Raw genomic sequence first — 17670 nt, 5'->3', positions numbered from 1 at the left:
TCAGAGTAAAATCAAATCCCATAACTGCTGGGTGGGTGACTCACAGACTGGCGAGCACTTATACCACAGAAGTCCACCCACTGGAGTGAAAGTTCTGAGCCCCACATCAGGCTTCCCAACCTGGGGGTCCGGCAACGGGAGGAGGAATTCATAGAGAATCAGACTTTGAAGCCTAGTGGGAATTGATTGCAGGACTTCGACAGGACTGGGGGAAACAGAGAACCCACTCTTGGAGGGCATACACAAAATAGTGTGTGCATCGGGACCCAGGGGAAGGAGCAGTGACCCTGGGGGAGACTGAACCAGACATAACTGCTGGTGTTGGGGGGTCTCCTGCAGAGGCGGGGGCTGGCTCTGTTTCACCGTGGGGACAAGGACACTGGCAGCGGAGGTTCTGGGAAGTACTCCTTGGCGTGAGCCCTCCCAGAGTCTGCCATTAGCCCCACCAAAGAGCCCGGGTAGGCTCCAGTGTTGGGTTGCCTCAGGCAAAACAACCAACAGGGAGGGAACCCAGCCTCACCCAGCAACAGTCAAGTGGATTAAAGTTTTACAGAGCTCTGACCGCCACAGCAACAGTCAGCTCTACTCACCTCCAGAGCCTCCCATCAAGCCTCTTAGATAGCCTCAACCACCAGAGGGCAGACAGCAGAAGCAAGAAAAACTACAGTCCTGCAGCCTGTGGAACAGAAACCACATTTACAGAAAGATAGACAAGATGAAAAGGCAGAGGGCTATATACCAGATGAAGGAACAAGAAAAAACCCCAGAAAAACAACTAAATGAAGTGGAGATAGGCAACCTTCCAGAAAAAGAATTCAGAATAATGATAGTGAAGATGATCCAGGACCTTGGAATAAGAATGGAGGCAAAGATTGAGAAGATGCAAGAAATGATTAACAAAGACCTAGAAGAATTAAAGAACAAACAAACAGAGATGACCAATACAATAACTGAAATGAAAACTACACTAGAAGGAATCAATAGTAGAATAACTGAGGCAGAAGAACGGATAAGTGACCTGGAAGACAGAATGGTGGAATTCACTGCTGCGGAACAGACTAAAGAAAAAAGAATGAAAAGAAATGAAGACAGCCTAAGAGACCTCTGGGACAACATTAAACGCAACAACATTCGCATTATAGGGGTCCCAGAAGGAGAAGAGAGAGAGAAAGGACCAGAGAAAATATTTGAAGAGATTATAGTCGAAAACTTCCCTAACCTGGGAAAGGAAATAGCCACCCAAGTCCAGGAAGCGCAGAGAGTCCCATACAGGATAAACCCAAGGAGAAGCACGCCGAGACACATAGTAAACAAAGTGGCAAAAATTAAAGACAAAGAAAAATTATTGAAAGCAGCAAGGGAAAAACGACAAATAACATACAAGGGAACTCCCATAAGGTTAACAGCTGATTTGTCAGCAGAAACTCTACAAGCCAGAAGGGAGTGGCATGATATACTTCAAGTGATGAAAGGGAAGAACCTACAACCAAGATTACTCTACCCGGCAAGGATCTCATTTAGATTTGATGGAGAAATCAAAAGCTTTACAGACAAGCAAAAGCTAAGAGAATTCAGCACCACCAAACCAGCTCTACAACAAATGTTAAAGGAACTTCTCTAAGTGGGAAACACAAGAGAAGAAAAGGACCTACAAAAACAAACCCAAAACAATTAAGAAAATGGTCATAGGAACACACATATCGATAATTACCTTAAACGTGAATGGATTAAATGCTCCAGCCAAAAGACACAGGCTTGCTGAATGGATACAAAAACAAGACCCATATATATGCTGTCTACAAGAGACCCACTTTAGACCTAGGGACACATACAGACTGAAAGTGAGGGGATGGAAAAAGATATTCCATGCAAATGGAAATCAAAAGAAAGCTGGAGTAGCTATACTCATATCAGATAAAATAGACTTTAAAACAAAGAATGTTACAAGAGACAAGGAAGGACACTACATAATGATCAAGGGATCAGTCCAAGAAGAAGATATAACAATTATAAATATATATGCACCCAACATAGGAGCACCTCATTACATAAGGCAATTGCTAACAGCTATAAAAGAGGAAATTGATAGTAACACAATAATAGTGGGGGACTTTAACACCTCACTTACACCAATGGACAGATCATCCAAAATGAAAATAAATAAGGAAACAGAAGCTTTAAATGACACAATAGACCAGATAGATTTAATTGATATTTATAGGACATTCCATCCAAAAACAGCAGATTACACGTTCTTCTCAAGTGCGCACGGAACATTCTCCAGGATAGATCACATCTTGGGTCACAAATCAAGCCTCAGTAAATTTAAGAAAATTGAAATCATATCAAGCATCTTTTCTGACCACAACGCTATGAGATTAGAAATGAATTACAGGGGAAAAAGCATAAAAAACACAAACACATGGAGGCTAAACAATACGTTACTAAATAACCAAGAGATTACTGAAGAAATCAAAGAGGAAATCAAAAAATACCTAGAGACAAATGACAATGAAAACACGACAACCCAAAACCTATGGGATGCTGCAAAAGCAGTTCTAAGAGGGAAGTTTATAGCTGTACAAGCCTACCTAAAGAAACAAGAAAAATCTCAAGTAAACAATCTAACCTTACACCTAAAGAAACTAGAGAAAGAAGAACAAACAAAACCCAAAGTTAGCAGAAGGAAAGAAATCATAAAGATCAGAGCAGAAATAAATGAAATAGAAACAAAGAAAACAATAGCAAAGATCAATAAAACTAAAAGCTGGTTCTTTGAGAAGATAAACAAAATTGATAAGCCATTAGTCAGACTCATCAAGAAAAAGAGGGAGAGGACTCAAATCAATAAAATCAGAAATGAAAAAGGAGAAGTTACAACAGACACTGCAGAAATACAAAGCATCCTAAGAGACTACTACAAGCAACTCTATGCCAATAAAATGGACAACCTGGAAGAAATGGACAAATTCTTAGAAAGGTATAACCTTCCAAGACTGAACCAGGAAGAAGCAGAAAATATGAACAGACCAATCACAAGTAATGAAATTGAAACTGTGATTAAAAATCTTCCAACAAACAAAAGTCCAGGACCAGATGGCTTCACAGGTGAATTCTATCAAACATTTAGAGAAGAGCTAACACCTATCCTTCTCAAACTCTTCCAAAAAATTGCAGAGGAAGGAACACTCCCAAACTCATTCTATGAGGCCACCATCACCCTGATACCAAAACCAGACAAAGACACTACAAAAAAAGAAAATTACAGACCAATATCACTGATGAATATAGATGCAAAAATCCTCAACAAAATACTAGCAAACAGAATCCAACAACACATTAAAAGGATCATACACCACGATCAAGTGGGATTTATCCCAGGGATGCAAGGATTCTTCAATATACGCAAATCAATCAATGTGATACACCATATTAACAAATTGAAGAATAAAAACCATATGATCATCTCAATAGATGCAGAAAAAGCTTTTGACAAAATTCAACACCCATTTATGATAAAAACTCTCCAGAAAGTAGGCATAGAGGGAACCTACCTCAACATAATAAAGGCCATATATGACAAACCCACAGCAAACATCATTCTCAACGGTGAAAAACTGAAAGCATTTCCTCTAAGATCAGGAACGAGACAAGGATGTCCACTCTCACCACTATTATTCAACATAGTTCTGGAAGTCCTAGCCACGGCAATCAGAGAAGAAAAAGAAATAAAAGGAATACAAATTGGAAAAGAAGAAGTAAAACTGTCACTGTTTGCAGATGACATGATACTATACATAGAGAATCCTAAAACTGCCACCAGAAAACTGCTAGAGCTAATTAATGAATATGGTAAAGTTGCAGGATACAAAATTAATGCACAGAAATCTCTTGCATTCCTATACACTAATGATGAAAAATCTGAAAGAGAAATTATGGAAACACTCCCATTTACCATTGCAACAAAAGGAATAAAATACCTAGGAATAAACCTACCTAGGGAGACAAAAGACCTGTATGCAGAAAACTATAAGACACTGATGAAAGAAATTAAAGATGATACCAACAGATGGAGAGATATACCATGTTCTTGGATTGGAAGAATCAACATTGTGAAAATGACTATATTACCCAAAGCAATCTACAGATTCAATGCAATCCCTATCAAATTACCAATGGCATTTTTTACGGAGCTAGAAAAAATCATCTTAAAATTTGTATGGAGACACAAAAGACCCTGAATAGCCAAAGCAGTCTTGAGGGAAAAAAACGGAGCTGGAGGAATCAGACTCCCTGACTTCAGACTATACTACAAAGCTACAGTAATCAAGACAATATGGTACTGGCACAAAAACAGAAACATAGATCAATGGAACAAGATAGAAAGCCCAGAGATAAACCCACGCACCTATGGTCAACTAATCTATGACAAAGGAGGCAAAGATATACGATGGAGAAAAGACAGTCTCTTCAATAAGTGGTGCTGGGAAAACTGGACAGCTACATGTAAAAGAATGAAATTAGAATACTCCCTAACACCATACACAAAAATAAACTCAAAATGGATTAGAGACCTAAATGTAAGACTGGACACTATAAAACTCTTAGAGGAAAACATAGGAAGAACACTCTTTGACATAAATCACAGCAAGATCTTTTTTGATCCACCTCCTAGAGTAATGGAAATAAAAACAAAAATAAACAAATGGGACCTAATGAAACTTCAAAGCTTTTGCACAGCAAAGGAAACCATAAACAAGACGAAAAGACAACCCTCAGAATGGGAGAAAATATTTGCAAACGAATCAACGGACAAAGGATTAATCTCCAAAATATATAAACAGCTCATTCAGCTCAATATTAAAGAAACAAACACCCCAATCGAAAAATGGGCAGAAGACCTAAATAGACATTTCTCCAAAGAAGACATACAGACGGCCAAGAAGCACATGAAAAGATGCTCAACATCACTAATTATTAGAGAAATGCAAATCAAAACTACAATGAGGTATCACCTCACACCAGTTAGAATGGGCATCATCAGAAAATCTACAAACAACAAATGCTGGAGAGGGTGTGGAGAAAAGGGAACCCTCTTGCACTGTTGGTGGGAATGTAAATTGATACAGCCACTATGGAGAACAATATGGAGGTTCCTTAAAAAACTAAAAATAGAATTACCATATGACCCAGCAATCCCACTACTGGGCATATACCCAGAGAAAACCGTAATTCAAAAAGATACATGCACCCGAATGTTCATTGCAGCACTATTTACAATAGCCAGGTCATGGAAGCAACCTAAATGCCCATCAACAGACGAATGGATAAAGAAGTTGTGGTACATATATACAATGGAATATTACTCAGCCATAAAAAGGAACGAAATTGAGTCATTTGTTGAGACGTGGATGAATCTAGAGACTGTCATACAGAGTGAAGTAAGTCAGAAAGAGAAAAACAAATATTGTATATTAACGCATGTATGTGGAACCTAGAAAAATGGTACAGATGAGCCGGTTTGCAGGGCAGAAGTTGAGACACAGATGTAGAGAACAGACATATGGACACCAAGGGGGGAAAACTGCGGTGGGGTGGGGATAGTGGTGTGCTGAATTGGGCGATTGGGATTGACATGTATACACTGATGTGTATAAAATTGATGACTAATAAGAACCTGCAGTATAAACAAACAAACAAAACAACTAATACTAAACTTTCATTGGGTTATTTGCATGGAAATATGTTAATATAAATGTTTCAGACATTAAAAAAAAAAAAAAAAGAAGTCAGCACTTGCTGCTAGGGGAGGGACTGGGGGGTCTCTTAGGTTCTGTTTTTAACATTGATCCCCAAATCAACCAAGATCTTAAACTTAACTAATAATCAAGTAATTGGAGCAAGCTGCTCTAAATTATTCAACTCAGAAACAAATTCTGTTTTTTTATAAACTCTCGAAAGAAAACCAAGGGTTTTTTTGTTATTTTTATTTTAAATAAAGAATTCTCCAACCATCCATCGCCACCCAGATAACTCATTTCAAATATACCTGTAATGTTTTTTAAGCCAGAACAGCATGGGGTAGTAGAAGTCATGATAACTACAGAGGTCAGGAAACCTGGATCCTATGTGTAAATCACTTACCCTTAAAGTCCTGCTTTATTTCCAGGGAAGCCCACTTCCAATGACTGACTGCCACGGAGACATAAAGGCCCCTCTTCTTTGCCCTCACCCCCCAACTTGGGACAACTCTGGAGGTTAGCTTTAGAGCTTCTTGTAGGGTCAGCTGAGGCCTCCACTGAGACTGCATCACAGCTCAACATTGCCCTCTGTTTTATCCTGCTTCCTTCTTTTCCCTTTCACTGATGTCCATTCTAAGAGCACTTCCTGATAAATCTTCTGCATGCTCATCTCCATCTCAGAGTCTGATTCCCAAGGAACTTCACCTCTGACACTTCTGATTCTTAAGTTCTAGTTCTAATACTATCTGCAAATGAGTTCAAATATGGCTGGTATTTCAAATGTCTGGTATTGCGTATCATTAAAAATGTATTTTATGGAATTAACCATATGATACAGCAATCCCACTCCTGGGCATATATCCGGACAAAACTGTAATTCAAAAAGATACATGCACCCCTATGTTCATAGCAGCACTATTCACAATAGCCAAGACATGGAAACAACCTAAATGTTCATTGACAGATGAATGGATAAATAAGATGTGGTATATATATACAAAGGAATACTACTCAGCCATAAAAAAGAATGAAATAATGCCATTTGCAGCAACATGGATGCAACTAGAGATTGTCATACTAAGTGAAGTAAGTCAGGCAGAGAAAGACAAATACCATATGATACCACTTATCTGTGGAATCTAAAATATGACACAAATGAACCTATCTACAAAGCAGAAACAGACTCACAGACATAGAGATCAAACTTGTGGTTTCCAAGGGGGAGGGGAGGTGGGGGAGGGATAGACTTGGAGTTTGGGGTTAGTAGAGCAAACTATTACACACAGAATGGATAGACAACAAGGAAAAAACTAGCACAGAGGGAAAAAAGAAAAAAATGTATTTTAAAATTCAGTATTGCATATCAGATTCCATTCTCCTCCCCCTGCCCCCGGTCCCCACTCAGGCTCTCCCTCTAGACCATGCAAGCTGCCAGGCTGGTTGGGCTTGAGGTACGAAGGTGGCAGAAATGGCCCAGACACTGTCACCAGGAAGCAGCCTCTGTCCCACATGACGAGGTTCTGAAGGACAGCTCCACAGAGGCTCTATTACAACCACCTCCAGCTCTATTCACTCAACCTGCTGCTCTCTCCCCCAGATCTGCTTGTCCTCCTGGCTTGGCTGCTTCTGTCCTTTGATATCAGCATTATCTTTCTCATCCCTCTGAGACTACATCATTTTCTCACTTCCCTCGGCTTGACATGTCACCATCCCGTCCATTTCCCAATGCCGTTAATTCTATCTCCAGAATAGACGCTGCAAGGGTCCACTTCTCTCCATCTCCACTGCTCCAGCTCTGGTCCAAGCCCCATCCTCTCTCACCTGAACGACTGCTCCAGCCTCCAGCCTCCAGCCTCATCTCTTGCTGCTTTCACTCTTGCTCACCTCCAACCCAGTCTCCACAAAGCAGCCAAGTAAACTCTTAAAACCCTAAATCAGATCTCGCTGCCTCCGCCACTTAAAACTCAGGAATCGATTCTCGTTGCCCTGAAGGTAAAATCCAAACTCCTTAACCTGGCCGAAGACCCTTCATCATCCAACCCCTGCCTACCTCCACAGCTTCATCCCACACCTACACCTTTATAAGTAGGCTCTTTATTAACTCTTTTCAGAATATTCTAAGTATGCTGTTTGTTTTCTGTTTGGAACCTGATTGACTTAGCTAAAAAATATGTACGTAAACATATTAAATAATACTATGTCCTTTTTAATAGGTGCAGGTATGTATAAGTAAAATCATAGGAAAAGGTCTGGAAAGATACCCACCAAACTGTTAATAGGAATTACTTTTGAGGATGGGGAGGGCTGATCCAAGGGAACTGTAGCTTTATCTTCAATAGCTTAAATTTAAAAAGGAGAATTTATTTGACAGCCTTATTTTTTTTAAGTACCTTAAATCAAGAAAGGTTTCATTTGATTTTGTCCTTTTTTGTATGAATGTTATATTTGCATTGCAAATGGGACTCTTTCTCAGTTCATGTAGTTAGTTAATTCATATAATAAATGCACATAAAAAGAGAAAAATAAATAAAAAAATAAAGAGAATTTATTCAGATTCTACTTATGTAATGGAAAGTTAAGCTTAAAAAGAAAAACATGAAATGAGGATATTGGACTAGATGAATGGCTTTCAATCGATTTTGGCTGCGACCCCACATTAAAAAAGATATTTTCCATTGTGACCCACTACATCTGTATATATCTATCGGGGTTGGCCAAAAAGTTCATTCGGGTGAGATGTTACGGAAGACAACGAACGAACTTTTTGGCCAACCCAAGATTGATACAGATACAAACTGAGACAAAAGTTTGATGAAACAACACTTACTCTTACCATGAACAATACATTCTGCTATTTTCTTTTGTAGTCTATTTTATTTTTAAAGCTGTCCTAACCCACTGAATTGATATTATGACTCACTGTTGGGTTGCAGCCCATATTTTCAAACACTGGGCTAGATGCTCCCTAGCCCTACAGCCCTATGATTCTTTATCTTCATGAGAATTGCCCCCTGCCTTGGCCTTCCCACCCCCGTGAATTCCCTTACTATTTATTGTCTCTTTTGCTCAGCACAAAATTGTCACTATCTGTATGTTCTTTATTCATTTGAGTGTCTTCCTGGCTCCGCAGTGAGAGGGAAATCACTTTTTAGAGCAGGAACCTGATGATTGAAGATCACACAGAATAGTGTGTCTGAAAATGCTAAGTGTGATGGAAATGGCGTGTGTGTGTCTTTGTATTTCAAGGGCCTGAAGAACACTCAGTCGATGTTTCTAGATGCTGCTGACCCATGGATTTGAACTAGGTCCTGTGTCTGGCCTCCTCTGAACGCTGTTGGGTGTTCCTGCCGTTAGCACTCAATTCTGCCGCCACCCCATGCGGCTCCTGAGAGGAGGCCATACATAGTTTTATGAATCTTCAACCAAATTATAAATATTCAACCCAAGGACAAATGTTGTTTTTCAGTTCTGAACAAGGCTTTACCATGGCAAACAAATACCCCTTGGTTCATTCCAAAAGCATTGAAAAACCAAAGGTTAAGAAGAGAAACAATAGGGCAGACCAGAGAAGTATATTGGAAAGACCTTTCAGAAAACAGGAATTTCTGAGGTAAATCATTCATGGGGGACAGAAAAGATTTGTTCACCAAAGGAATACAGGAGAATGAAAAGAAATTTCAACTGCAAAGTGCTGGATTCTCTCATGGCTCTTAGCTGAATTTGCATATTTGTATATATTTGCGTGTTGTTTTCCAGTAACTGTGATCCCTGACCACTGTAATTAGGTAAATACCGATTTGGTTCTGTTTTGGTTTGCTTTGTTTTGTTTTTGAAACAGAGGAAAGGAAAGTGTCACTGTTTTGTTTTATAAGACTACTGTTATATCCAGTTTTGCTGGAAATATCAGGTAATAGATTTGACTGTAAATATTTTCATTCTTGGATTTCTTTTTGTTTGTTCTGGGTTTTTTTTTTTTGAGATTTACTGTTAAGTTTTTGCAGTCTCTTTGACACAGAAACAAGATGAAATGAAGGCCATTCAAATCCAGTGTCAAGGTTACAAACTGCAGCCTGGGACAGGGAGTAAAAAAAAAAAAAAATTACAGGCTGCCCATCCCTGCACTTGGGGCTTCCTAGTGGCCTTGTCATCATCTTCACTCAGCTTGTCTTCTCTTTTGGGGAGACTTGAGGCCAGCTTAGATCATCAGCTCCCAGGCTAGGAACTGACACTTTTCATGGGAGAAGTGCAGCCCAGTGTCTAAATTGGCACTTAGTGGGTGGCCTTTGATGAAGGTGAAAATGAGCTGCACCAGAGATTCTGATGTTTAAAAAACTCTTTAATGATTTCCCACTGCCTTCAGGATCAAGTACAAAGGCCTAAGCCCATCCTCCAAGGCCTCGTCTGATGAGGCTTCTGCCTACCTCTCCAGCTTCTTCCCACCACTTTGTGCCCCAAACTCTTACCTGCCTCTATCCATCCTCCACAGATCAGACAAGGTGACCTTTTTCAGCCGCTAAGACCCTCCGAAGAATTTGCATTACATTGAGAATAAAACCCGGCCTCCTTAGCACGTGCTACAAGTCCCTCCATGATCTGGCCCCTGCCTACCTGGTTTCCTTCCATCTCCCCCTTTCACCACATCTCAGCCAAACTGCCCCCCTTCCTGTTCCTTGAACACAGCTCTGCCTCATATGGCGGGCTTTGCAACTGCTATTCCATCAGCCAGGGATGCTCTTCCAGGCTTTTCCTTCTCATCCTCTAAGTCTTTGCTAGCTCCCCGACCAGCCAGCCCAGATGCATCTCCCCAGTCATTCCCTGTTCCAGCACTGTTTTTTATTTCATTCTCTGAAGTGATCACGTTTGTTTGTCTCCCCCTAGAATTTGAGCACCACGAGGGCAGGGAGTATGTCTGTCTTGTTCACCAGCATATTCTGCGTGTCTAGACTGGTGGGCCTGGCATCAAATAGGTGTCAATAAAAATCAGTGAGTGGGGCTTCCCTGGTGGCGCAGTGGTTGAGAATCTGCCTGCCAATGCAGGGGACACGGGTTCGAGCCCTGGTCTGGGAAGATCCCACATGCTGCGGAGCAGCTAGGCCCGTGAGCCACAACTGCTGAGCCTGCGCGTCTGGAGCCTGTGCTCCGCAACAAGAGAGGCCGCGATAGTGAGAGGCCCCGCGCACCGCGATGAAGAGTGGCCCCCGCTTGCCACAACTAGAGAAAGCCCTCGCACAGAAACGAAGACCCAACACAGCCATAAATAAATAAATAAATAAATAAATAAAATTAAAAAAAAAAAAAAATCAGTGACTGAGTGAGTGAATAGAGCCAGTGGTTTTCAGACTCGAGTAAGCATCAGAACCACCTGGAGGCTTGTCAAAACTCAGATCGCTGGCCCTATCCTCAGCATTCCTGATTTGGTAGGTCTGAGGTGAGGCCCAAGAATTTGCCTTTCTCCCAGGTTCCCAGGTGAAATTGAACTTGCTGGTCCACAGACCACACTTTGAGAAATGCTGGTACCAGCCCGAGCCAAATGCTTGAGTTCTAGGCTTACGTATGTTTGATATCTCCAGGCCTTTGCTCCCTGTCTTTGCTTTCTAGTTTCCTTTATTCCTTGAGCAAGCCTTCACCTCTGCTTCCAGACCCAGGATGAGCATCACTTCTGCCAGGAGGCCTTCTCCAGTCCTTGGTGCCCAGGTCTACATCCTCCAGTACCTGGTGCAAAAGCTGCCCTCACCTCATCACAGTGCCTTGAGTTACCCCTGCACGAGGTCTTCCCACACCGCCAGTCCTCCAGGGCCTGCCTTAGTCGTGTCTGTGCTCCACTGGGAGCTCAGGGGGGTTCCCCACGCACTCCACGAGGGCATGTGATGCCTCTGAAAATGAAGTCGGACCTGACCTCTGTGCAGCTCTAGATTTGCAGCTCTCTCTCAGGCTTCGTTATTGGCTGAATGCTTTGCCCCAAGCCTTCTTCCTCTCGCTCTTTCCTCTGACCAAACTCAACCCTTTCTAACAGTGGCTTCTTCTCCCTTTTGCCTCCAGTGTTTAATTTCTCAGCCTGTGCGCAAACCTAAACTGTTCCATTTATTTGGTCAGCCATAATATAATGTCATAACTGTGGAGAGGGCCAGGTCGCTTCCTTGACACAGAGCAATGCTAAAATTGGTTCTAGGGCAAAAAAAAAAAAAAAAAAAGAGGGAAAGAGAGACATTTCTTAATGGCTTGTCCAATTCCAATTTTATCTTCCTAAATGCTGTTCTTTGACGTTATCCCCATTTTTGCAAATAATTTTGAGAAACCTCAGTGCTGTCCCCTTGCCTACTATAAAGTCAGTTGGAGGACAGAAGAGTTGGGGGTTCCTAGAGGCCCGCCTGCTGAAAGGTTTCAGACTCAGGAGGTCTGTGGGTCTGAGGCACGCTCGTGCTTTGGGAGAAACTCACCTTGCCGTGGTGTTGGAGCTGCACCCAGCCTCCGTAACCGAATCTCTGTGGGGGAGAGGAAGCACAGTTAGACTGAAAGGCCAAAGCAGAGAGGACTGCAATAAAGGCGCATCCCTGGGACAGAGCATCCCAAGCTCTATCCTTTCAAGCAACACTTTCCCATTTTTCCCCACGCCCATGATCACTTATTCAATATTTATATTCAAATCAATGTTTTTCCTGAAATGTATTTATTCAGGAAGAAAATTCTCTATCATAGAAGTGCTAGTTTTACCTTTTCTCCTAATGCAGGTTGTAATTTTTAAATAAGGATGCACATTAAAAAATATTTGTGTACCACCTAAAATCCTTTCCAGGCCACTAGGGGTACAGACCGTAGGGACCACTCTTTAGGAAATACCATCTTAGAACATTAACCGTGTTCTTCAAACTGTGGTTTGCAATCCGTGAGTACATCATGAAATCAGTTTAGTGGTTAATGACCCAGATGTTCTAAAAACATGACATAGTACGTGTAACAGATAAGGCTGGTGTCCTACCCATATTCCTTCCCTGAAGTGCTTCTGTGCACACCAGCCCTCCTTCAACTAAAAGCGCTCACATTTCTTTGACAAGATTTTCCCTTTTGCCATTGGTGTCAACTTTGATTAGGCCCTTCTAGAAGATCAGAAGTACCAGGAAATTAGTGGTGCTAATTTCCACCCCCCAAGTCCCTCAATCAACGACTGAGGGCATTTGTATATAAACCGCACACACTGGTTTCCTCACCTCCTCGGGCAGGATGACTCTGAGGTGAGGCACACATTCTACACTTTCAGTGCCTGCCTTGCTTTCCCTGTCTCATTTCCCCACTCTACTGGTGTTTCCTGGCATCACCTCCAGAGTAAACTGTTTGCATTTGAATCCGTATCTCAGGGTCTCCTTCTTGGAAAACCCAAGCTAAGATAGTAAAGCAATGGAATGGAATGGAATGAAATAGGATAGGATAGCATAGCATAGCATAGCACAAATATATTAGAATGCCTTCTGTGTAGTATTAGTTTCATGAAACTCTTGTTTCCATTATAGATATAAATGTTTGTACTGAGTCACAGTATGAAATATATTTCTTCTTGGGGGTCATGAATAAAAATATTTGAAAGACTCTGCCTGTGAACATAGGCATATATGACTCATGTAACTATAGGTTTTAAAATCTCATTCTGTTCATTCATTCATTCATTTGTCGAACCCTCATGGAGTCCCACCATGACCAGCCTTTCTGGGGCAGAGAAAATAGAAGTGAAGGACAGTTGCAGCCTGTGTGGAGCACAGTCTTGAGAGGGCGAGGCCGGCGTGGGTGGGTAATTGAAGAGCCTTACCGCGTGTGAGGCACGCTGTGATAGACTGACATACAGGTTCCCCGGGAGGAGGGGGGGAGGGTACTGACGCACAACGTGGGCCAGGCGGTGTCATGGGAGGGAGGCTGGAAAGGTAATCTGGGGTCAGATTGGAGAGGTGCTTCCAGTGTTCAGCATTTCCACGCTCCAGAGCAATGGCTCTCAAAGTGTGGAGTCGGGGAGGGCGTGGAGGCCGGAGACCACGACGTAAAGGGCTCATGCGCAGCTCTTGTCAGCAACAATGGGTAGAGGTAGTGAAGCTAAATATTGTGCAACTCCTCGCTTGTTGTGGTTGGATGAGACCAGGTGACCGTGGTTTGGCTCTCATGTCACGGTACAGGGACGTTGTCTTGAGGGGGCCAGGTCTCGGCAGATCCCTCTTCCTGGCTTCCCTCTCACCTGCAGACTCAGAGGGGAGGTCTGGGCCTGCAGCACAGGGGTGTTTGTGTGTCTCTATGTCCGTCCCTTCATTCTGCCCCAGTAGACTTAAGATTTGGTCAGTTCTTTACCAGCCTTGTTCTACCTGGGCAGAAGGTCTGTTCTTGAATTCCAGCTCCAAATTGTCACATTAGCTCTGGAAGTCCACCTGCCTCCTCCCAGGTGACACTGGAGGACCTGGCTTAGTAGGCTGGTCACGCAAGGGAACCTGTCCATCAGGGACCCCAGTTTCTCCTCCCGGCACCCAATTTCTCCTTTGTCAGTGCCCTCCTACCCCTTCATGCATTCAGTACCCTTGCGCTTTTCCCCTCTCTTCTCCTGGATAAAGCTGCCCAGAGTGCATGTCGGGGGAAGGGGTGGAATGGCCTCAATCAGTTACACTTTGGAGTAAACCAAAATGCTCTCTCGAACCGGAAATTTACCATTGAAATCTTACTTTACTGCAAAAGGAAAGGTTTTATTTCCTTCTTTCCTTCCCGCCTTCTTTCTTTCCTTCCTTCCTTCCTCTATTCCTTCCTTCCTCACTTTCTTTCTTTCTTTTTCTTAATTCCCTATGGAATGTTAACCCATAAGTTAGCTGGTGAGAGAAGTATTGCCCTGGGGAAGGACAGAGAGGCAGGGAGGGGCAGAACGGAGGGATCTGGTCACACACAACAGTCCGCTTACAAGATACTTTCTTGGAGTAACTTAACATCTTGAAGCCGTTGTTTTCTTATGTGTGAAATGAGGCTCACCGCAGTCGTGGTGACATAAGGTTTTATGGGAATTGACTGAAACAATTCGGACAAAGCTATGGACACCAGACCTGGCTTATAGAAAGGGCTTCATCAATGCTAACCATGATAATGGTGGTGACAGTGGTGGAAGCAGAGGCGGTGGTGGCAGTAGTGGTGATGATGATGGTGATGACGGTGGTAGGGATGGTGGCGATAGTAATGGCAGTGGTGGAGGCTATGACGTGGTAGTGGTGATAGTTGTGGTAGTGAGTTGGGTGGCAGTGGTGGTACCAATGATGGTGATGGTAGTGGTGGCAGGCAGTAATGGCAGTGGGGGTGGCATGGCGGTGACAGCCTCTTCCATCCTGAGGTCGTGAAATAAGGTGTACGCTGGGAGCAGACACTAAGGAGCGCTGTGAAGGAAGGAGCCCTTTGTCACTCTGTGTTCCTCCCTTCCCTGTCTTGGAAAGCACTTGGAATGCTTTGGAACACCTTGTACTTGCCCTGAGCCTTTACAAAGACCTAACCTATTTGGGCCAACTTTATTCTGCTCCAAATCTGGCCTCCACACAATCCCCAGGCTCTCATCCTAGGTTGAACCAAGCCTGGGGTCTGAAATTTTTGACCTTCGGAGTAGTTTTTGCCAGAGCGTATGCCAGGAGGCATTTACCATCTGAAAATGTTTGACAGTGACCGGTGTCCCATAGGCATTTATGGGCATGACAAATAAAACAACATATTAAAAATTCAAGGGAATTCAGTTCTATCTACAAGAGTTGTGTTTCTGAAATGGGTATATGTGAGTCAGAGGTTGATGAGCTGAATGACATTTTTAATGTCTTGGGGACCTCACACTCATGAGGTGAATAATGAACCTCCTGGGTGATGAAACCAGATATCTGTTTCCTCAGAGGAGTTGTTTAAAAGTCAAGTTATGTCTGGGATTTTGTCTCCTAAAACCTTACAGCGATCAAGTGCAATTAAATCATCACTAATCAAAGAAGATGTAAATAAATAATTTTTTACTTAAGGCTGGAATTTTGGGACCCCATTTAAAATTAGAAGAATCTTTGCAAGCCCTACTATCGGACACATAGTAGGTGGGCAATGAAGTCTTGCTGAAGGAAAAAGCTGAAACCTTATTAGCATCCTTGCTGTTATGAATAATCTCATTGTGGATCAGTCTGAAACAACTTTCACCCTGGTCTCTTGGGCCAGAGTGTGGGTCCTGATTCATCAGGACAATGTAATCAAGTGCACCCTGAATCTACTCTCTTTCTACCTCAGGTAGATTCTCCCCTCTAAGGATCTTAACTCTAACTCTCACTACAGTCATTATTAGCAAGTGAAAATGAAAAGATTTCTCAAATCCCAGTCCTTTGTAATCATTAGTTAATCACCAACCCAGGCGTGTTGATTCTGCTTTTCTATTTCTTCACTGCATAAGGAGGTCAAGGTTTTTGAAGTGTGTCTATTAATATTTAACAAGAAAAGGCAGGTTTGAAAAGAGATATCAGTTCTTCCAAAGGGGCTTCATCTTCCAAGATAAAACTAGGACTGGCTTATTCTTTTCATTTTTTTTTATTGTGAAGTTTGAAAAAATGGTGAGAAAAGATCGGAGATTGATGTTTTGAAATAATATTTTACCTACTAAGAAACGATTTGAAGACAAAGGAAATTCTGCTAGAAGTATTGAACTCTATGAACACCAAGGACTATCTGCTATCCACTAATGTCACTTTAATACTCTGATCATATAGACTGGAAATAAGGAAAGAGAGAGAGAGAGAAGGAACCCAGCACCATTTAGATGTATTTTTATTTATCTCCCTCCTCCCAGTTTGAAAACACAAACTGTTTTCTGCGAATTGTTTCATCACTGACTTGCCTGCAGTCCAACAGAAACTTCCAGCGCATAGCAGATCACATTGCTTGACCTGCTGTGAAGGAGCCCTCAGTGGGTTTACATGAGTGTGGAGAGTTGGGGAGCGGGCTGGTGTCTAGCAGAGGGAAGCAGGGACATCCCCCCCATGATGTGCTCCTGGGCAGCTCTCGGAAGGTAGGTGTGGGTGTAGAGCTATGGAGGGGCCACCATAGCTCCACAAAGCTCTGGGATTCTAGGCTCATTTCTGAGTCTCAGGGGCCTCATTTGTCCAGCAGGGCTAATGATAGAAATCCTATCTGAAACTCACAAGATTTTATGTGAATCAAATTACATGTATATATTGCTCTCTGGAAGTGTAAGAGTATTATGATTATTATTACTACCGTCAGCAGCAGCAGCATCATCAAGTATATCAGTTATTGAAACAAAAACAGACACACAGACATAGAGAACAGGCTTGTGGTTGCCAAGGGGGAGGGGAGGTAGGGAAGGGAAGATTGGGAGTATGGGATTAGCAGAGGCAAACTATTATATATAGGGTGGATAAACAACAAGGTCCTACTGTATAGCACAGGGAACTATATTCAATATCCTGTGACAAACCATAATGGAAAAGAATATGAAAAAGAATATATATATATTATATATATATATACTCAGTTATATACATATAACTGAGTCACTTTGCTGTACAGAAGAAATTAATACAACATTGTAAATCAACTATACTTCAATAAAATTCTTTTTAAAAAGTATATCAGTTATCTGCTTGCAGGGTGTGAGACTGCTTGATAAAAGCCTGGTTTATGGGTACAAAATGCCCCTCCCCTCTTTTCAGAAATAATTAGAAGATAGGAGGGCATAACTAGAAGATAGGAGGGTATAACTAGAAGATAGGAGGGCATAACTAGAAGATAGGCACAACTAGAAGATAGGAAGGCATAACTAAAAGATAGGAAGGCATAACTAGGAGATAAGAAGGCATAACATAAAGAGCCAGCAGAACTTGTGCATGGGGAATCTACAGGGCACACAGCTGTGGCTAGAGCCTCCCCATGCTCTGCATCCCTGAGC

At 42.2% G+C, this 17670-nt stretch overlaps 1 protein-coding gene and 1 long non-coding RNA gene across 6 annotated transcripts in view; one reads left to right on the top strand and one right to left on the bottom strand.

Moving 5' to 3' along the window:
• The window catches only part of LOC133097555 (uncharacterized), a 130712-nt gene that overhangs the window by 69413 nt on the left and 43629 nt on the right, over positions 1 to 17670 (top strand). The gene's annotated exons all lie outside the window — the stretch shown is intronic.
• Positions 1 to 17670, bottom strand: part of ACMSD (aminocarboxymuconate semialdehyde decarboxylase) — an 87603-nt gene that overhangs the window by 68330 nt on the left and 1603 nt on the right. For all 5 annotated transcript variants that reach the window (XM_061199455.1, XM_061199445.1, XM_061199429.1 and 2 more), the window contains exon 2: positions 12179 to 12223. In XM_061199455.1, coding sequence (XP_061055438.1) covers positions 12179 to 12223 — 45 coding nt within the window. The remainder of the gene's footprint in view (positions 1 to 12178; positions 12224 to 17670) is intronic.

This window comes from Eubalaena glacialis, chromosome 1, assembly GCF_028564815.1.
Source record: "Eubalaena glacialis isolate mEubGla1 chromosome 1, mEubGla1.1.hap2.+ XY, whole genome shotgun sequence".
Lineage (NCBI taxonomy): Eukaryota > Metazoa > Chordata > Mammalia > Artiodactyla > Balaenidae > Eubalaena > Eubalaena glacialis.
Note: the sequence above shows the minus strand (reverse complement) of the source record. Positions and strands in the feature narration are given on the sequence as shown.